The sequence below is a fragment of the Dendropsophus ebraccatus genome, chromosome 3, assembly GCF_027789765.1.
Source record: "Dendropsophus ebraccatus isolate aDenEbr1 chromosome 3, aDenEbr1.pat, whole genome shotgun sequence".
Classification (NCBI taxonomy): domain Eukaryota; kingdom Metazoa; phylum Chordata; class Amphibia; order Anura; family Hylidae; genus Dendropsophus; species Dendropsophus ebraccatus.
Genome location: NC_091456.1, coordinates 75,025,158 through 75,048,208, shown reverse-complemented (window position 1 = coordinate 75,048,208; position 23,051 = coordinate 75,025,158). Strand labels below are relative to the sequence as shown.

Below are 23,051 nucleotides of genomic sequence, written 5' to 3'. Positions count from 1 at the left end.
CAGCCGTATATCGTATACTTTCCAGCGTACGCATGAACCACCAAAAATACCACCGCACAATTACAGCCGCAAATACAGCCGCACAGTTACATAGTGTGAACCTAGCCTTAAAGTGATCAAACATTTTATAAAGCCACTTCATATTATACAATAACTTGTCAAACTCATTGTAAATTTTTAATATTAACAGCACAATAATAAAGGTGGCCAACAAAGATCTAGAGCAATTGTAATATTTCTGTTAGGAGGTCCAGGGTCATCTGAGTATTTTGGGAGGAACATAACCACTACTTGTAAAACAAATCTTTAATCCTGAAAGCAATCTTTAAAGCGACTCTGTACCCACAATCTGTCCCCCCCAAACCGCTATCATATAGCTGTACCATCAGATAGCTGCCGTTAAAGATCTGTCCTGGGGTCCGTTCGACAGGTGATGCAGTTATAGTCCTAAAAAACAACTTTTAAACGTGCAACCCTGTGTCAAATTGTTGTGGCCGTAAGTGTCTATGCCCTTGGTTTGCACCGCCTCTTCGCCCCCCCTCCCCACCCTCCTCATCATTAGGAATGCCCCGGGCAGCATTTCTCCTATTCATCACCTGTCTGAACACTGCATCGTTGCCTTAACGATCCAACACATGTGCAGTGTTCACACAGGTGATGAATAGGAGAAATCCTGCCTGGGGCACTTCTTATAGTGAAGAGGACGGGAAAGAGTGAAGGAGAGGCGTTGCAAGCCTAGGGCATAGACACTCCAGGCCACGCCATTTTGACACAGGGCTGCAAGTTTAAAAGTTGTTTTTCAGGACAATAACTGCATCGCCTGCCGAACAGACCCCAGGACAGATTTGGATTAAAACCAGCTATCCGAGGTTACAAGTGGTTTGGGAGCGTCAGATTGTGGGTACAGAGTCACTGTAAACCTTTCTTATACAATAAAGTGACCCTGCCCAAAGCTATAAAATATCCCTCACAACAGTCCCTACTATTACAAGGTCCTTTTTGACAGTCTGATATGAGGCCATCTATGGAATCAAACGAGTGCCGATCAGCGAGAATGGCTTTCATATGCCGTGTCTTTAGAAGACATGATCTAGCAAGCTGCACAAACGATACCTGTATAAATTTGTGCCATCATTTTAATTAATTGCTGTAGGCCGCATATCCCCTTTTTACACAGAGAGATGTGCAGCCAATAGCAATATATTTTAGCACAGCACAAAAGATGGGATCAGCCAAGGATTGTGTGTTTTTCTGCTCCTTGGGTGATCACTTACAGTACTTACAGTAATAACAAAGTGAAGCATTTTGTTATCTCTGCAATCCGCTCATCAGCCTGGTGCTGTTTAATTCACTGCTGCCCCATGCCGCTTCTTCTCGGGTGCTGGGAAAAGCTGGATAATAGGAGAATCATGAAAATATGATTTAAACTGTAGGTAATTTTTTTGATGACATATTCTCTTTAAGGCTATGTTCACACTGAGTAAAAAAAAAAAAAAAAAAAGAAAAGGCTGCTGTTTTTTCTTTTTAATGTCCAATGCACATAGTGTATTAAATAATGGACGTTGTTTGTGTGGACGTCAAAATAATGATCATGATCATTATTTTTTTTAAAACAGCAGACGTTATTTTTTTAGTTATTCACACACAGTTCTTTGTTCTTTACCGTCCTTTCTCCATCTTAACTATAAAATTCAATGAACTTTTCAATTAAAAGACACACCCAAAGGACAATTAGTCCACCTGAACTAGAATCATGTACCAGCAGCCATCATTGCACTGACAGGTGGCCAAACAGCGAAATGACTGACATCATTTTGAACTAAAAATGACAGACATCATTTTAAAAATAATTAAAGGAAAGGAAAAAAAGTACATGTGAACATAGCCTTAACACACAAGAGAAAGAACATAGTTTGCACAGCCAGTAGGAAAGATAGGAAGTAATAACTATGTACAAATATGTCTGGTAAAAAGAACCTGTGAGACGAAGTATGAAATATCACCCTAGTGTGGATGAATGTACCCCCCTAGAAAAACACGCATCCCATAGACTTCACATCCAAGTTATGATACGTCCTATTTTTTCCAGCATGTATCGTCTAAATACACTCATAGGATTCAATAGCCCTAAAATTGTCTGTGGTCGCGGAAAATAATGTCAGAAAATATCAGGGATAAAAAAAGTAGTAGAGGCTTGGAACAAACTTCCTTTGCATAAGGTTGGTAATCTGCAATAAAAGAATATAAGCATTCTGGTCTATCCAAAGATAAGAATAAAAAGAAAACAATAGATGGGCCATTCGGCTATTAATCTGCAGTGTTTCCATGCTTCAATGAAAAACAGTTACTGGAAAAGAATTGAATGCTGTCTATAGGAACACGTACATAGGTATGTGCCACAGAAATAAAATAAAAAGTTTAAAAATGTAAAGTAGATGCTAGTTGAGTGCCATGAAGTATGTAAGTATGCTTTTAGTCAAATGTTCTTTTCTGTACTACAGTATGCTTATGGCACTACCGCTGCCTTTGCAATGTTAATTCTCTACAATCCTATTAGAGCTGTGGCTTTTTGTTTTGCATACCTCTGAAAGAAGTACATGGCAGATAAAACAGGTAATCCATCATAACTTGTAAATCCATGCCACCTTTGAACAGTAAGGCAATTATTTAATTTGATTATACCAAGGGCATTAAAGGGAAAAGTTTCTTCTCGGACTACTCCTGTAGCTGTAGCATACTTAACTAGGAATTATTTCAGCTTCTATTAAGACTGCAGTAGTTATTGCAGAGTATATGGCTAATCGGATATTGATTTTTTGTTGACCACCGTTGACCACTTTTTTTTTTTAAAGATAATCCTTTTAAAGCGACTCTGTACCTACAATCCGACCCCCCAAACCACTTGTCCTTTCAGATAGCTCCTTTTAATCCAAGATCTGTCCTGGGGTCCGTTCGGCAGGGGATGCAGTTATTGTCATAAAAACAACTTTTAATCCGGCAGCGCTGTGTCTAACGGCCGGGGATTATATTTGTATATGCATTAGGCTGGCACTCCCTCTCTGTCCTTCCTCCCCACTCTTCTCATCATTAGGAATGCTCCAGGCAGATTGCTTCCTATTCCCCACCTGTGTGCATAATGAACATGGGTTGGATCGTTAATACACCTGTGCAAAGCTCAAACAGCAGTAAATGTTCCTGGAACATTCCTAATCATGAGAAGGGTGGGGAGGAAGGACGGAGAGGTGGTGCTAGTCTAATGCATATACAAATGTAAGCCCCGGCCGTTAGACACAGCGCTGCAGGATTAAAAGTTGTTTTTATGACAATAACTGCATCCCCTGCCGAACAGACTCCAGGACAGATCTTAGATTAAAAGCAGCTATCTGAAGTTACAAGTGGTTTTGGGGGGGCAGATTGTGGGTACAGAGTCGCTTTAAAGGGTACCTACCATTCTGCTCTAATGGCAGGATACCTTGTCAACACTCCAGCAGGTATGCAGTCCTCCTCTACAGTGAGCTGTCAATGGAACTGCCGGATGCCCCATAGACTGCATTGTAATACACTTCCGTTAACTGCTCACTTTAGAAGAGAACTGAGTATTTGCCAGTGTTTTGTCAAAGTATCATGTTGTGCGAGTGGAATGGTTGTTTTAAGAGTATATGCATAGCAAATGATGTAAAAAAGAGTGCTTACAAGGGTATTCCTATTTTTTTTAGATATTGCTCTCACAAATGTGCTGTAAAAATATAAAAGAAGCCATACTTACCTGCTTCGATCTCCCATAGCTGTCATTCCAATGACTTCCGATCCCTGCTGCTGTTTGCTTCCTGTGATGTGTTGTCCCCACAAGAACTGTCCGCTCAGCCAATCTGTGGCTGAAGTGGGTCATCACTACAGACAGTGATTGGTTGAGATTGGAGTTCCTGCAATGACAACATTTTATGCCCTGTGCACACGGAGCAAAAGTGGTGCCTCATCTCCTCGCGCTGAAGAATGAACATGTATAAGAGGAAGCGCATGAGCCTCCTATAGATCGTCATTATGACAGGGAGACTGGTAGCATTCCGCGGCAAAGAATTCCGCCACAGAATTCCTCCACTTTTGCTCTGTGTGCACAGAGCCTTACAGGAAACAGCCGAGAACAGTAAGGAGCAGGAGCCAGCGAAACAGCAGCTGCAGGAATTGGGGCAGGTTACTATGGCTTCTTTGCAATTTTTATAATACAACAAGTCAGATCTAAAGAAAAAATGGTGCCTTTAACTTAGATAACTATAAGATAACAGCCGATATCTAATTTTTTATGGGAAGTTTGTTATTTGAACTACTCAGACCTTTCAGTATAGCATGTTACGCACACTTTTTACTCCAGATGGGACATTTAATCATTGCTTTTGCTTTGTGATCAATTGTCAGTGAGAATGTATGCGGTCATACTAGGAGAAATGCAATATATACACCCAGTTTGGTGCATGACAGTGTGAAGCAACTGTTCAATCAATTTAGGCAGAAGAAAGTCTGACACATAAATCTTGCTGCTTTATTTCATATCGACTACAGATAAAACCATCATATTCATCTTATACTTTTCAAACCAAGTTCTCAATCATTACATTGAAGATGAGAAAGTCCATCTGTTACATACCACTCTCCTGACAAAGGGCCAGGCCAGACATTTAAAACTTAAAACTGCCGTCTTTTAGAGCCACTGAATGTTGAATATTTAGATATAACTAGAAAATGTACCCGGCGCTGCCCGGGTATAAAGTGTCAGTATGTTAATTAGATTTGTTCTAAGGTGCCCATGAGGCCAAGCTAAAGGTATTGTTTCATCTGAGTTAATCAGTGGAATTAGTGTATACCTGTAGTGCATAGTTGGAGGGGTTCTGTATACCCACAATGTATAGTTTTTAGGGGTCTCGCATATCTGTAGTGCATAGTTGGGGGGCTGTATACCTATAGTGTATAGTTGAGGGAGGTCCTGTATACCTGCAGTGTACAGTTGGTGAAGGTCCTGTATACCTGTACTGTATAGTTTGGGGGTCCTGCATACCTGTAGTATATAGTTGGTGCTGTATACCTGTAATGTATAGTTGATGGAGGTCTTGTATACCTGTAGTTTATAGTTTGAGGGTCCTGGATACCTGTAGTGTATAATTGGTGGAGGTCTTGTATACCTGTAGTATATAGTTCGGGGGTCCTATATACCTGTAGTAAATAGTTTGAGGGTCCTGTATAACTATAGTATAGAGTTGGTGGAGGTCCTGTATACCTGTAGTGTATAGTTTGGGGTCCTATATACCTGTAGTATATAGCTGGTGGAGTTCCTGTATACCTGTAGTATATTTGGGGTCCTGTATACTTGTAGTATAGAGTTGGTGAAGGTGCTGTATACCTGTATTATAGAGTTGATGTAGGTCCTGTATACCTGTAGTGTATGGTTTTGAGGTCCTGTATACCTGTAGTGTATAGTTTGGGGTCCTATATACCTGTAATATATAGTTGGTGGAGTTCCTGTATACCTGTAGTGTATAGTTTTGGGGTCCTGTATACCTGTAGTGTATAGTTTGGGGTCCTGTATACCTGTAGTATATAGTTGGTGGAGGTCCTGTATACCTGAAGTATATAGTTGGTGGAGGTCCTGTATACCTGTAGTATATAGTTTTGGGGTCCTGTATACCTGTAGTGTAAAGTTTGGGGTCCTGTATACCTGTAGTATATTGTTTTGTGGAGGTCCCGTGCACTTGTAGTGTATAGTTTTGGGGTCCTGTATACCTGTAGTGTCCTGTATACCTGCAGGGTTGTATTTACCCGTATGGCAGTGTTACTCAGTCACAGTGTGTCGGTATTGGTCATGTCTGGTATGGGGGTGTTATCCAGTCACAGTATGGCGGTATTGGTCAGATCTGGTGTGGCGGTGTTATCCAGTCACGGTATGGTGGTATTGGTCAGGTCTGGTATAGTGGTGTTATCCAGTCACAGTATGGCAGTATTGGTCAGGTCTGATATGATGGTGTTATCCAGTCACAGCATGGTGGTATTGGTCAGGACTGGTGTGGCGGTGTTACCCAGTCACAGTTTGCCGGTATTGGTCAGGTCTGGTATGGCAGTGTTATCCAGTCACAGTATGGCGGTATTGGTCAGGTCTGGTATGACAGTGTTATCCAGCACAGTATGGCGGTATTGGTCAGGTCTGGTATGGCAGTGTTATCCAGTCACAGTATGGCGGTATTGGTCAGGTCTGGTATGACAGTGTTATCCAGCACAGTATAGCGGTATTGGTCAGGTCTGGTGTGGCAGTGTTATCCAGTCACAGTATGGCGGTATTGGTCAGGTCTGGTGTGGCGGTGTTACCCAGTCACAGTATGGCGGTATTGGTCAGGTCTGGTATGGAGGTGTTATCCAGTCACAGTATGGCGGTATTGGTCAGGTCTGGTATGACAGTGTTATCCAGTCACAGTATGGCGGTATTGGTCAGGTCTGGCAGTGTTATCCAGTCACAGTATGGCGGCATTGGTCAGGTCTGGTATGACAGTGTTATCCAGCACAGTATGGCGGTATTGGTCAGGTCTGGTGTAGCAGTGTTACCCAGTCACAGTTTGGTATACCTGTTGTGCCCTGTATATACATGTACTGTATGGATGTAGTAGGGGGTCCTGTATATACATGTACTGTATGGATGGAGTAGGGGGTCCTGTATATACATGTACTGTATAGATGGAGTAGGGGGTCCTGTATATACATGTACTGTATAGATGGAGTAGGGGGTCCTGTATATACATGTACTGTATGGATGGAGTAGGGGGACCTGTATATACATGTCCTGTATAGATGGAGTAGGGGGTCCTGTATATACATGTACTGTATAGATGGAGTAGGGGGTCCTGTATATACATGTACTGTATAGATGGAGTAGGGGGCCCTGTATATACATGTACTGTATAGATGGAGTAGGGGGTCTACCAGTTATTACTGTGGATGTTGTGAGGCAGCTGCCCTAGCAACCATTGCTCCCTGTGAAAATGAAAGCAGTAATCCTATTGGTTGCTAAGGCTCCAACTGCCGTGTCTGCTGCAGCTAATTATATCACCTGTGTTTGCAGTGAGGAGATTTTCCCATTCATCTCTATGGGGCGCCTCTCTTTCCCCTCCCCCTCCCCTCCTGTACATCTGGCGGGGACGGGACCTTCGCAATAACCTTCCCGGGCACCCAATGTATCTGTGTGTCAAATTTGGGGTCAAACGGTTCAGGCGTTTGGAAGTCTATAGAGGACAGACAGACAGACAGACTGATTTTTATTATATAGATAACAGAATTTAGTATGAGGTTTCATGGGTTCCTCTCTGCTACTGAGCTATTTATGCCTCCCATTAACCAGACAACAGAATATACTGGGGGAGATTTATGAAAGGGTGTAAATATACACCTGGTGTAAACTGCCCACAGCAACCAATCACAGCTTCTCTTATATTTTACTAGAGCTGAAAGCTGAGCTGTGATTGGTTGCTGTGGGCATTTTACACCAGGTGTATATTTACACCCTTTCATAAATCTCCCCCACAGAGTACAAATGGATTACTTCCACTTCTTTTACTGCTGTCCAAAAGATCTTGCCATATATGTGCTTTCAATGCACAGCCAACTTACTAAAATTTCCATGACACGCAAGTAATAAAGTATTAAAGGGGTGCTCCAGCCAACACTCACTTACTGTGCAGCTCTGACTGCGGGAAGTATTTATCTCCTGTGACAATGCTCACGTCACGTCCCAGCTGCGTTCCATTGCCGCCATATTTTGCTGTGACATTAGCTTGGACATCTTACAGACAGCGCTTCTATGCTGTACTCTCTCGACAAACGAGAGTACAGCCAACAAGGAGTCATTGGCCCTGAGCTTTAGAAGGAGTACCCCATTAATAAGGTATTGGAATATCTGCTTTAGTACCATATGTGGTATCATTTGTAACAATTGGCAAGCTCAGAATACTTACATAGTTTTTACTAGAAAATGTACCCGGCGCTGCCCGGGTATAAAGTGTCAGTGTGTTAATTAGATTTGTTCCATGGTCACCCAGGAGGCAAATCTCTGCCCTTGTTTTGTTTTTTTAAGGGGAAATCGCCAGGAGCCCTATATATTTCTTTATACGCTATATACCCCGACAGTTCTGCACTGTTTTTGTAAATTGTAGGTTAGAAAAAAACTAAAAACTTTAAACATCCTAAATACTTAATAGCCAAACTGAGATGTCATCATGTCATCATATAACGGGTAGCCCCCATACTCTATACACTCCCCCCACTTGCAGGTAGCCCCCATACTCTATACACCCCCCTTGCAGGTAGTCCCTATACTGTATACACTCCACCCCCGCAAGTAACCCCCATACTGTATACACTACCCCCCCCTTGCAGTTAACCCCCATACTGTATACACTCCCCCCCTTCTTGCAGGTTGCCCCCATACTGTATACACTCCCCCCTGCAAGTAGCACCCATACTATATACACTCCCCCTGCAGGTATCCCCCATACTGTATACACTTCCCCCCTTGCATTGCAGATAGCCCCCATACAGTATACACTCCCCCCTTCAGGTAGCCCCATGCTGTACAAACTCCCCTCGGCATGTAGCCCCCATGCTGTATAACCTCCCCCTTGCAGGTAGCCCCATGCTGTATACACTCCCCCTTCAAGTATCCCCCCCATGCTGTATACACTCCCCCCTTCAAGTATCCCCCAGCCAAATTCGCTGCGGATCCACTGTCATTCAACCCTATGACACTACATACTCGCAGCGGGATTGACATCCTCCTGCGAGTATGTAAATTAACCCCCTTGGCAGCCGGAGCGTAACATACACTGACACTGACATACACTGCACGATCTAACAGCAGTCTGTGCGGGTGGGATGATGGGTGCCTCTGTCAGTGTAAGTTACTCTCTGGGCGCTGAGGGGGTTAATTTACATACTCACAGCAGGATGTCAATTCCGCTGCGAGTATGTAGTGTCATAGGGTTGAATGACACTGGATCCGCAGCGGATTTTGCTGCGAATTTGCTGCGTGAAATCCGCTGCGGATCCAGTAGGTGTGAAGGCACCCTTACTGTATTTATTTCTGTAGGTGTTGTGAGGCAGCTGGCCCTAGCAACCAATCAGATTGGTTGCTAAGGCCTCCAACTGCCATTTCTGCTGGAGAGCTGCAGCACTAATTATCACCTGTGAGTCCAGTGTGGAGATTTTCCCATTCATCTCTATGGGGTGCTCTTCCCCCTCCCCCTCCCCTCCTGTACATCTGGCGGGGACGGGACCTTCGCTCTAACCTTCCCAGGCACCCTATGTATCTGTGTACCAAATTTGGGGTCAAACGGTTCAGGCGTTTGGAAGTCTATACGGGACAGACAGACAGACAGACTTTGATTTTTATGATATAGATTGTCAGTGAAAAAAACAAACAAAAAACTTTTGTTACCTACCATATATGATTTGGCAAATACTAAGAGAGAATCCTACAACTATTTTTTCTTTTGTTGGCCCATTCAGGATAAGCTTTGTTGTAGTATTCAAGTCAATTATTAAGTCAAATTTTTCTTTTCAAAGTACACAAAGGGAGTTATGTGAGTAATTTCGCCATGCCCTCACCAATTCACCAACTGGCCGGGCCTGTATGGTGTGGTGTGTTAGAATACTTGGCAGTGAAAATATTTCCTTTGACCACACCTACCTTGATCAATAAATGTTTGTGATATTATATTATATAGTAGGTGCTCTGTGATTGTATAGTCATTTAACTTTACACATTTTCTTCATTATTTAAAAGACCAGGAACGAGGAAAATAACCCGTTTATGATGCATAGTAAAAGACGTTTATTACCAAGTCATAGATAAGAGAATGTATGTTTACACAGCGTATGCTGCACATATAGATAGGATTACTAGTTTAAATCAGTACAGGTCTATTCTCAGTATGTTTGCAGTGCACATTCGAATGCCTTTACCCTATGTAATTGGTCCTATTGTAAAAGTAACCCTGTGCCAGCCCTTTAGAGGTCAAAAGGGCTTCCCCAGTTAATAGAGGTCTATGGATTTATGTGGCCTTTGCACAAGGAGCTTTCCTAGCTTATACAGTAAGCCGAGCGCAGTGTGTATTCACCCTAAGCTGTGCCATGCTATTTTATATATAGTATTCGAGTTACATCTTAAAGATCACACATATCTGTTCACTTGTGATAATACAGTATTGGTGATGTACAGCCAATGAAGACTTGTCTGCATTGTCTGCCCATTTACTAAACCTAAACAGACCAGCTGTCCTATGTTGCCCCTACTCATCTCATTTCTTTTCATGGCAAAAAGTAGGGATGGTCCGAACCCTCCGAGGTTCGCGTTCGTATGAACCCGATCGCTCGGCATCAGATTCCCGCTGTCTGCCCGCTCCATGGAGCGGGTGGATACAGCGGGAGGACCGCCTGGAAAACTGGGATACAGCCTATGGCTATGGCTGTATCCCAGTTTTCCAGGCGGTCCTCCCGCTGGATCCGCCCGCTGCACGGAGCGGGCAGACAGCGGGAATCATTACCGAGAGTTCGGGTTCGTACGAACCCGAACCAAACTCAGTTCGGACCATCCCTAGCAAAAAGCCTACATGATAAACATTGTCATAGCAATAAATCATAATTCCCATAAATAACATCAGTTATGTACATATGTGTGTATGAGTGGCATCTCCACAGTGCACTGATGTTTTAGAGTATCTCAGTCCAGGCTCAGATAGTCCTACAGTAAGATTCCTGCCCCTTGCTGCCCATACCGGCCAATCATAACTTAGCTTAGACTTGCTCAGATTGGTTGCTATGGGCAAAAAAGAGAAGCTTACCATGAGACAGCTTGATAAATCCCCCTCTCCTGGAGTCCGATGGTACTTACCACACTCCATACAGAATGACTGAAAAGAAAAAAGAAAAACCACATAAAATTGGCACACAGAAGTATAGGTAAAGGTAGAGATGTGCCTCTACTGAAGCCATATTACTTCTCTGTACAAAATGTAGCCAGAATACAGTTCCTAGGCCTCTTTTACACTTAATGGCTATGTTCACACAATTACAAAAATAGAGAAAGGGCGGCCGATTTTTATATTTAAAAAAACGTCTGTGTTATTGCCACGATTTAACACTGCAAGGCAATGCATTGAAGTCAATTGGAAGACGGACGTTCAATGCATGCAATGTAATGAATAACAGACGTTTTTACCGTGGACGTCAAAATAATGAACATGATCATTATTTTCCGACGTCTTTTGCAAACAGCGGACGGTTTTTATTAGTTGTTAACACACAGTTTTCCTTTTGTCACTGTTCTTTTTCTGTTTTTACTATTAAATTCAATGAACTTTTCAATAAAGACACACCCAAAGTCCAATGAGTAACCCCAAACTAGAATAATGTACAAATACCAGTCATTGCAAGGGGAGGCCAGGCTGCTAAATGACGGCCGTTATTTCAGACTCAAAATGACGGATGTCATTTTAAACGGAGCTAAAAAAAAACATTGTGTGAACAAAGCCACTATGTTTAATCAGAATTTAGTTGTTATAAACTGTATAACTCCCTTTAAGGGGTCTCCTGCTATGTATGACATTGGTTGGTGTTACATGCAGTCTCTCTGTATTGTTAGGTACAACAGTTCTTTGCGTGAATGTTTTATAGCTGTCTTGGTTACTGATTTACCAGCTGCTTTGGATTTTCAACATTTCCGTATAGTAGGAGAGTCATAAAAATACAGTATTGCTGGCATTACTCTTGACTATAAAAGTGCTAAACAAGGACCAGTTAAACAAGATAAGGGCTGTTGGTTTGGTTTAAACTTCCCATCAGTGTAATTTTAGCTCAGGTTACTAGTTGTTTTAGCCACTTTGCTCCCTTTATGGCTACCCAAATAATTCTATATTTGATAATGTAGCACAAAATGTTTAGTTGCTGTAAAGGTAATTGGAACAGAAGGCATTGTAAGAGAAGAGAAAGGCCCCGGCATAATAGAGCCTGCATAAATATTGATGTGTAAATGTTTTCTAATTGTTTGTTTTGTGTGTGGCTTCAATGTCTTCTTTATGCCATCATTGCAGAAGAGAGAGTGGTTCCTATAGAAGTCTGCCGATCCAAGTTATCAAAGCAACTGCAAGGAGTTGTGTTCCGTTGTGATAAATGCACTTTTACCTGCTCGAGCGATGAAAGTCTGCAGCAGCACATAGAGAAGCATAATGAACTCAAGCCCTACAAATGTCAGCTGTGCTACTATGAAACCAAGCTGAACGAGGAACTAGATACCCATCTAAGAGAGGAGCACAAGGTATGAGTTACTGCATAGCTATGAAGCAGGTCTCTAGAGGGAAGCACATTAGTTAAAACCTAATTTTCTACATTTATAGCATCTGACTGGATAAATGCTTGACTTAATATTATTATAATAGTAATATTTCCCTTGCATCCATCAGCAGCGCAGTATATGGATTAATTCTCCACCGTACGAGCTGATAAGATGGGGGGGAATTATATTAGACTATAACACCATTTAAAGGTTCCCCAGCTTCATGGGGTGGGGATAACATCAGGCAAGGAGAATACAGATTGGGGCAGGCTGCCACTTAGGCAGCAAGAGACCTGGGAACTACTAAACTACTCCCCCTCTCTGCACATGACACTGACAGATGGAAGAAAAAGCAGCAATAAGTCATAGGACTACTACAATATCTGCATTTAGAGAGTTATCACTGTGTACGGTACTCTAATCGGCTGTCGCCCACACATACCCTATTACATGAAGAGATATGAGGCTGGCAGACAAAGATTTTTAAGGATATCAGAATTGAGCAATCGGGCAATGAACGATAATTGGCTTATGTAATAGCACAGATAATGTAGTAAATGATACCTGCAGTCCTATGTAGAATTACAGATAACACAGTGATAACTCTAAGCATAGAAAATGTACCAGATGTAACCAGCAGTCCTGTGTAACACCTCACATAACACATTGATAACTATGCATGCACAACATTTCCTTAAAGTGATTGTGCCACAGACCATATCTATCATCTATCCACACCCTAGGTGATAAATGTATGTTGGGGGTCAATACAGTGGTACCCCCTCCTATCACAACAATAATCAGGACTGAGGTAGCTGACTAAGCATTGTACTTGACCATCTCCATTAACTCATTGCCAGTGAATTGAGCAGCAGTCATGCATGTGCACTCAAGGCCCCAGTCTTGTAAAGATTGTTGGAGTATGAGTTGTTGAACCCATAGTGAATAAAATATATATTAATGAAAAACTCAGCATACAATTCTTTTTTGTCAAAAAATGCGTTTTGGTTTTCTTTTAGCTTTTTACTTTAAAAAAAATTGAGATTTAAACAAGAATCAGCCTTAGATTGGGAAAAAAATCCCAGAATTGCCCAACTTCAATTGACCTACACATATGGGTTTCTGTTTTACAGGTGTGCCGTAACTTTGAATTAGTTGGATTAGTTAATTTGGATCAACTGGAGCAGATGAAAGATAAAACTGAGCCTTCAAGTAGTGACGAAGAAGAAAACACAGCCAAGACCAGAGGTTGGTAACTGTTTTAGTGTACACAGTATAGTGCTTTAAAAATTCTAATCTTGGGCACCTTAAAGATCCAGGTAAGTAGCCTTTAAGGGGATTAAACCTGCACAGAATATGGAAAGATGCCACTCCGTGCATTATGTATTTCTGTAATCAGTGAAGGGAAGCATCCCTTTACTTATTCCTGGTTTGTGTAATCAAATACTTTTAGCTGTTTATTTTTAATAATTTATATAGAACCCACCTATTTTTCAACATTAGAGAGCATTTAGAGAGAAGCTCTCTAAAGTGTATTGGTTATCAGTGTTTTCTACCTAGGAGTACATAGGAAAAGGCAGAGACACAGATCTGGGTGTTTTAGACTGGGGGATGGGGTAGCAATGTTCTTGTGCCTATATTTTGGTCTAATATGTGCTATATTTTGTGACCATATTCAACATCAGTTTGCATTTGTGTTATTTTAGGGCAGGGAGGGGGATGGGTATTACTATTAGGGAGGTAACAAAACAAGTAAAATGACAAATAAATCAAACAATGGGACAAAGGAGGAAGGTTCCAAACCATAAGAGCTTACAATCTAAGTGCAGTATTAGGCCACGACCACACAACTTTGTTTTTTGGCCATTTGAAGGACATTATTTTGTGATGCGGCCAAATTCCACAAATAACAGCTGTTGTTTTTAAGTAATGGCCGTTATTTGGGCACCTAATGATGGCCATCCAAAAAAACAGTATTAGGATACCTGTACATATACTGTACTATCGGTTAAGAAATAATATTTATTTGCGTTAGGTTCAAAGTAAAATAAAAGCAAAATGCGGTGTTAAAATAGGGAAAAAAATACAACAATTGTTTTCTAATATTGAGCTACATTGTGATCTATGGAAAAATATCTATGCACACATTGTAAACATTTTGTAACAATATGTGCACGGATGACTTTACCATAGACTTTAATGTAGTGGAAAACAGCCATATTTTTTTCCCTATTTTATGATCGTATTTTGCTTTATTTTGCTGGGTGGGAACTGATACTGTTCAAAGGAACCAATCAGCATGCTTGTGCTCATATGGTTCCCAGCTGCACACTATAGACCCACTGTGCAGCTCTTCGAACATACCAGCTGTTTTATAGTGGTATCTTTACTGCAATACTTTATGCAAAGTTTTACTGCAATGCGCGAGGTCAGGAGAGGGGCAGCAACTAGTCATCTGGGCAGAGAGCCACCTGTGACTAGTCACGGCTCTCTGCCTGTCATGTACTCTCTGCCTGTCCTTCATTTAAAGGACACTATGAAGTACTCCATCAGACCCTCATCAAACTGAAAGTGACAGAATATCCCAGCCACTCACTATTTCCATTGGCTGGAAACCTGTTTTAATTGCAGTTGAAAATGAAAGTATATGAAAATAGTAATACATACATGATGCACATGGTGATAAATATCTTTTACTATGTCACTTCTGCAGAATTGTCTGACATCCAAGCTACTGTTCCGGAAAAACGTTTCCCATGTGAATTCTGTGGGAGGACATTCACACAAAACACTGAATGGGAACGGCATGTTTTAAGACATGGCATGTAAGTTAGATATTGGAATTTTTAACAGAACTATGTTGTGCATGTAAGCATGAATTTAAGCTTTTTTTTGATTATTAGACTCTTCTCACCTGCATAGGATGCTGGAAAAATAAATAAATTTTTAATGCCCAATACACATTAAAGGACAAGTGCCATGAAAAACTTTTTCCCAGTAATTGAAGCACATTATAAAGTTATATAACTCTGTAATGTGCTTCAATCACCTGTCTGCCTCCCTTCCCTGCCTTTTGCCCCCTTCACCCCCCACCAGAAAGGTGACTCAGCTTGCTCAGCTCCGATTGGCTGAACAACTGCAAGCCATCACTTGTCACATCTCACTTGCTTATCTTCCCTCCGACTGACTCCGGCACATAGGAAGCCCCCCCCCCTCCCCTCATACCCGCTCTCCTGCTGCCGTGGACTCAGTGAAGGAGTCATGTCACTGGAGAAGATAAGCTGAGCAAGCAGAGTCACCTGAGAAGGAGGGGAGGGGAGGCTGGTGTAACAGGACCTAGACCAGCCCTCCTGCTGATGACTCACAAGAAGGTGCTGCCTGGTGATGGTGACGACAGTAATCAGGTCTGTGTGAATTTAGTGCTTTTTCTGGTGGGGGGTGGAGGGGGGAAAAGACAGAGAAGGGAGGCAGATAGGTGATTGAAGCACATTACAGAGTTATATAACTTTGTAATGTGCTTCAATTACTGGGAAAAAGTTTTTCATGGCACTTGTCCTTTAAGGCTGGGTTCACACTACGTATATTTCAGTCAGTATTGTGGTCCTCATATTGTAACCAAAACCAGGAGTGGATTAAAAACACAGAAAGGCTCTGTTCACACAATGGTGAAATTGAGTGGATGGCCGCCATTTAATGGCAAATATTTGCTGTTATTTTAAAACAACGGCTGTTGTATTGAAATAATGGCAGTTATTTACTGTTATATGGCGGCCATCCACTCAATTTCACCATTGTGTGAACAGAGCCTTTCTGTGTTTTTAATCCACTCCTGGTTTTGGTTGCAATATGAGGACCACAATACTGACTGAAATATGGAGGCCTTTTGACTATCTCCCTGTAGATAACATTGGGGAAAGTGAAGGATCAGGAACATGAGAGACATCAGAGACATGTCAAAAGTTTTTTAAATTAGTTGGGTGTGAGTGTTCAGACCATCAACAATTATAGGAACAAACTGAGAGAAGCGAGCTGTGCACCATTCCCGAGCTTGCTGTGATCTCCATCTCAATGACCTTGGAGTGAAGCATATAACTACCACTGGTTTGTTTTAGAGATCAGTGAGGGCCTCAACACTCAGACCCCAACTGATATCACATGTACCGAACATTGTCTGACCTTTTCATTTATTTATTTTGGCCTATGTTTGTTGAAATGCCTTTAATTTCTGAAACGCAGTACCTATTTTATTAGTATACTACTAATTACAGGATATGTTATATTTGTTTGATAAGAAATAATATTTGATTGTATGGTGGCATCAAGAACTTAACATTGTAGACCCTACAGTGAACATAGCTGTTATTTTAGTCTTTTTTATACCATTCTGATGAGCCTTTCTATTTACAGGACTGCTTCTGGAAACCAGAACGAGAGCATGGAATTCAGAATGCCAAAAGAAAACTGTGGGGACACCTATAGGAACATGAAACATGTGGATGAAAGAACAATTGATACTTCCCAACAAACTAGAACCTCATGTTTTAAAAACTTTTTGGTGACCAAAAAAGAATAAATACTTCTGGAGATGCGACTAGGACTTGCTTAAACATTGATACAACTGGTGAAAGTACACACAAAGCTGCTTTGAACATCTGTTTTGTTTTTTCCAAGCACTGGCATTCTTTGCAGGTGTATGTATATATTTAACATGCATTTATTTAAACATGGAACTGACTTGCTCAAAGAAATCACTACGCTTCTCGTTTGTTCATACTTTTTTATGGACTATAGTAACACAGGACTAATAAAAGAACTGATGTAAAACCATGGCGTAGAACTTTCTCTTAAGAATGACTAATATGGTGTGACAAAGAAAATAGCACCATTTTCCGGACGTCTTTTAATACCAGCTTTCCATACTATTGCAATTGTTCTAGAGACAATAAAGACAAGTTAACAAATTCCTTATTTACTGCAGTGGTCACCAAAATCCCTAGTACCTCAACGAAAAAATTGTTTCAAGGGAATTCTCAGCATTTACCCACGCTGCTTTTCCAGGCGGATGAATGTCGAGGAGGCTTATGGGAATGGAGAACAAAAAAAAAAACTGAATGCGTGCAAACAGTCAAGATGTCTTTCTTGACAATCTTTACATGATTTTGTCTTAAAATACTGTGACTATTTTTTTTATATGTAAAATATTAACTAAAAAAAGCTAAAAAAAAAAAAAAAAAAGTTAAAATATTAGGGATCTGTTTGTGAATGATCACTTTTTTAGGATTCAGTAGGATATTCCGTTTTTTTTCTTTTCTTGCTATTTGGCAGGCCTGCTGAGTCACTTCTGTTTAGTACTTCAATAAACTAAAACAGCACAATTCTGAGTCAGCCAATTAGAATTCTTGAATCAATGTGCTGTAATATGCCTGTCTGACATTTTCTATGAATTCTCAGCCATTTCTACAAGTTTACCTGATACTTAAACTATTAAACATTTCTCTCTAGTGGTCTAGTACATTTTAAACTATTATTTTCAGATGGAGATAAAGCCAGACATCTTAAGGCTATGTTCACACAATGTCAAAAATGGAGGAAAGGCGCCCGATTTTAAAATTTTAAATAGCGTCCGTTATTGCCGCGATTTAACTGACTGCTATGGCAATGCATTGACGTAGATGGAAAGACGGATGTCTAATGCATACCGAGGACGTCAATGAAGATGATCATTATTTTTGGACGTCTTTTGCAAACAGCGGACATTTTTTATTAGTTGTTCACACACAGTTTTTCTTTTGTCATCGTAATAAAAAGCGATCAAAAAGTCGCATGTGTGCAATCAAGGTATCAATAGAAAGAACACATCATGGCGCAAAAAATGACACCTCAGACAGCTCCATAGACCAAAGGATAAAAGCGCTATAAGCCTGGGAATGGAGCGATTTTAAGGAACATATATTTTTTAACAATGGTTTGAATTTTTTACAAGCCATCAGATAAAAGAAAAGTTATACATGTTACATATCGTGGTAATAGTACCAACTTGAGGAACATATATTACAAGTCAGTTTTTCTATAGGACACACGGCATAAAAACGAAGCCCCCCCAAAGAAAAAGAATTGCTTTTTTTTTTCAATTTCATTGCGCATATAATTTTTTTCTGGTTTCGCAGCATATTTTATGCAAAAATCCAGCCTGTCATTGCAAAATACAATTAGTGACGCAAAAAATAAGGGCTCGTGTGGGTCGGTAGGTGTAAAAATACAAGTGCTATGGCCTTTTAAGCACAAGGAGGAAAAAACGAAAACGCAAAAACGAAAATTAGCCCTGTCCAGAGAGTGTTAAACGGAGCTGAGAAAACTTTGTGTGAACATAGCCTAAAGAAAAAAGTTTCTGTTACTGATTAGATACCAAAAATTCTAATCCAAACGCATTTTCTACCACACGCATCTTCTAAACTTAATTATATATACAGCACATACATTTTACCGAAAATGTTACAGCATTACATAAAATTCCTGTTAATCTATTTTGTGTAAAATGTAGATTTATTTTCCTTGTAATATATGTTGCACTTTTTCTTATAAATTTTTGAGGTTTTGTTTTTTATAAAATTATTATTATTTTAATTATTATTGTTATACTTCCAATTTAAGTAACATTCATCCAACTTTTAGCATAAAACTCATTCCTGAGTTCCTGTAAAATATCCCCTACCTCATTCCTTCTCTTTCAGGTTCACCCTCCTGGAATTTTTATTTTTTTAAATTGTGTTTTGGAATGTTAGCATAAAATCATTAGATCAGTTTGCTGATTTTTAAAATGAATAATTTATACCTGAGAGCCACAACTACATTGTACAACGTATAGTAAGAAAATGAAGAACTTGGTAAATACGTCTGAAGACGTGCAAAAAATGTTTTGTTAGTTACAGCAGTCTATCAATTTCTACTTTTCTAGCACACTTTTAAAAAATGATTTCCACTGCAAAAGTTTTTTTTTGCAGTTGCTTTCAGAAATATCCATCTTACTTGTGGCCTAAGGCTATATTGACTCTCGGTTAAATAAAAGCAAAATCCGACAGTAAAATAGGTATAAAATGCGGCTGTATTACTACTCTAATAGTGTGTTCATTACACTGTGTGCGCGGACTGATAATTTTTCATAGACTTTATTGTAGCACATTATTGGCTTCTAAATACAGCCGCATTTTATACCTATTTAACTGTAGTATTTAGCTTTTATTTTACTGCGTGTAAACATAGCCTAAGGGTGATCTTTGGCTGCCTCTCAACAAGACCTTCTGAAAGCAGGATGTACCTGACAACAAAGATCATTTTGTAACTGGACATTTTGCACAGAGTGTGAGTTGCATAAGAAGGCTGTTTCACACTGTATATCCTGCTTCTCATCTAGTCCCCAGCTGCACTTTTAGAAATGTTACAATGCAAAAAGGGGTTTCGGATTTAAAGCAACAATTTCAAGACAAGTTCTTATTATAGGAGGAACTTTCTTTTAACACTGAAACTTGCAACATGCTAATTGGTCTTTCTTTAAAGCTCCTTATACCTGTTGTACACTGGGAGTAGTTACCAAAAATGAGTTGTGATGTGTGTTACTCACTACTTTATTTTTTAAGTAATGTGTAAATATTGTAATCCATTGCAGTTTGCTTTGCTAACCTCTTAATTAAACTATGGGACCATTATTCTTTTCAACAAATTGTCATTTCTATTTGTATACCAGGCAGGTATGGTAAATGCTTAGTAGGGGGGGTACAAAAACATGAAACATTAGGAAGGAAAACAAGAGGAGAGGACCTTAGTGATATAGATTGGGACAGTGCTCTCAAAAATAAAAGTACACGGGAAATGTGAACGACACATACCTTATGGGAATAAATGTACTATAAACAGGAGGAAACCAATGTGGTTAACTAAAACTGAAACAAGTAGGTAGTAGGGAAGCATTGAACAATTATAGGAAGAAGAATACATTTTGTAAAAAAAAATTAAGCAAAAATTGCAACAGAAAGAATGATTGCTACAGAAAGTAAGAAGAATCCTTAACTATTTTTCACCTATATAAATAATAGGAAACTCAGAATGTTGGCCCCTCAAAAATAATCTGGGTGTAATGGTGGGGGAACATACGGAAAAGGCCAGTCTGCTAAATACATTCTTCTCTACTGTAATCACAGGGGAGAATACAATAACAGATGACATCAGTAGGGATAATAAAAATTCTCCAATAAATCTCACCTGCCTAATCCAACAAGAAGTGTGGTGCTGCCTTAAAAATATTAAAATCCACAAATCACCAGGCCCAGAAGGCATCCATCCCAGAGTTTTGCAGGAATTAAAGCGAATGTACCATCAGGTACATTCGCTTTAAGCGTTTTACATGAATAGAACATGCCGGTGCAGTAGGCTAGTGCCTTTTTTCGAACTGCCGCCCGATTCCCGTGCACAGCATTGGTCTATTATTGAGCACCGTCCCAGGCTGAAGCACTGAAGAAAACCCCCTCCCCTCTGTGACGCAGCTCCACTAGATTCAATGGAGTCACATTACAGAGTGACAGGGGTTTTCTCCCATTGGGGGCGGGCCTTCAGGACTGTGCTTGGTAACAGACCGCTGCCGTATGCAGGAACTGGGCCACGCTTAAAAAAATGGACCGTGGCACCAATTTTCCCATGGCGGTGCCGTTCTATTCATGTGAAACACTTAAAGGGGTTATCCAGCGCTACAAAAACATGGCCACTTTCCCCCTACTGTTGTCTCCAGTTTGGGTGGGGTTTTGAAACTCGGTTCCATTGAAGTAAATGGAGCTTAATTGCAAACCACACCTGAACTAGAGACAACAGTAGGGGGAAAAGTGGCCATGTTTTTGTAGCGCTGAATAACCCCTTTAAAGCGAATGTACAGGTACATTCACTTTAAGTACTGTGCTAGACAGTCCCTTATTCCTAATATTTAAAGTCTTTATTGACAGAGATTTTTCTACAGGACTGACGCATAGCCAGTGTGGTTCCAATATTCAAGAAGGGGACAAAAAGTGAGGAGGTCAGTTATAGACTGGACTTGGGGGACATTGTAAATGTTATGTACCTGGACTTTTCAGTTATACAAATCACCAATATACACTTATTACGGGAAATGCTTATAAAGTGTTTTTTTCCCTGCACTTACTACTGCATCAAGGCCTCACTTCCTGGATAAAATGGTGATGTCACGACCCAACTCCCAGAGCTGTACCTGCTGTGGCTGCTGCAGAGGATGATGGCAGAGGGATGCTCAGTGTCCCTCCAGTGCCCTGTGTCCCTCAGTGTCCCCCTGCCATAATCCTCTCTAGCAGTTACAGCCTGCACAGCTCTGGGAGTCGGGTCGTGACATCACTATTTTATCAAGGAAGTGAAGCCTTGATGCAGTAGTAAGTGCAGGGAAAAAGCGCTTTATGTGCATTTCCTATAATAAGTGTATATTGGCAATTTGTATAACTTTTGGGGGGCAATACAATACTTTACTAAAAATTTTCGCTGGACTTCTCCTTTAACCCCTTAGTGACCGCCATGCTGCCTTTTCACGGCAGCCACTAACGGGCTTTATTCCGATGCGTACGCCTTTTAACGGCGGGCGCATCGGAATAAATTACCGCCCAGCGGCGGCTGCAGGACGGGGGATCAGCGGTCAGTGTGACAGCTGACCCCCTCCTGTAACTGCCCGGAGCGGAGGATTCTCTGCTCCTGGCAGTTTAACCCGTTAAATGCCGCTGTCAAAGCATGACAGAGGCATCTAACGGGTTCCGGTGTGTACCGGAGGGCGCCGCAGGTCCACTTACATCCCGCGGCGCTGTCCGGTCCCTCCGACGTCTCCATGGTAACTCTGGGGGCCTAATGAAGGCCCCCGGGCTTACCATGGATAAGCCATCCTGCTGACAGGGGTGGCTGTGCTACTGCCTGTCAGCAGGATGGTCACATAACACAATACACTGTACTGCAGAAGCAGTACAGTGTATTGTATACTGTGATCTAAGTCTTACTCTAGTGTACAGTAATGTACACTAGTGTAAAAAAAGTGCACCAAACACAATCCCCCCAGCTCCCCCCTCCCCCATAATAAAAATGCATTACATTCCCCATACACTATAAAACATTACATAAAAGTGATCAAAAACACAAATCCTATACATATTTGGTATCGCTACGTCCGTAACGACCCAATCTATAAAACGATATCAATAGTTATACCGCACGACACACGCTGTAAATAAATAAATAAAAAAAACAGTACTAGAATAGCTGTATTTTATCAATCTGCTTTAGAAAATACGTCATAAAAGAGATCAAAAAGTCATATACATATAAAACTTGGTATCAATAGAAACTACAGATCTTCCCGCAAAAAATAAGCCCGAAACCAGCTCTGTCACACAAAAGATAAGAACGCTATGGATCTTGCAATGTGGCGACAGTTTTTGTGGGTTTTGGCTAGGAAGATAGTTTCTATTGCGCCAAAGTGGTAATAGTTAAAAAAAACCTGCACAAATGTATCGCCGTAACTGTAGTGACCCAGAGAATACATGTATTATGCTATTAGTGACCGCCGATACGGATTTTTACGGCGATCACTAATGGGCTCTATTCTGCTGCCATCAGCTCTTTATGGCGATGGTGCAGAATAGTGCAGCAGCGCCGG

General features: G+C 40.9%; 1 protein-coding gene across 2 annotated transcripts in view; it reads left to right on the top strand.

Moving 5' to 3' along the window:
• Positions 1–17,862, top strand: part of ZNF462 (zinc finger protein 462) — an 87,027-nt gene extending 69,165 nt beyond the window's left edge. For both annotated transcript variants that reach the window (XM_069962015.1, XM_069962016.1), the window contains exons 10-13: positions 12,120–12,343; positions 13,495–13,609; positions 15,075–15,186; positions 16,769–17,862. In XM_069962015.1, coding sequence (XP_069818116.1) covers positions 12,120–12,343; positions 13,495–13,609; positions 15,075–15,186; positions 16,769–16,934 — 617 coding nt within the window. In that variant the 3' untranslated portion in view covers positions 16,935–17,862. The remainder of the gene's footprint in view (positions 1–12,119; positions 12,344–13,494; positions 13,610–15,074; positions 15,187–16,768) is intronic.
• The last annotated feature ends 5,189 nt before the right edge of the window (positions 17,863–23,051 follow it).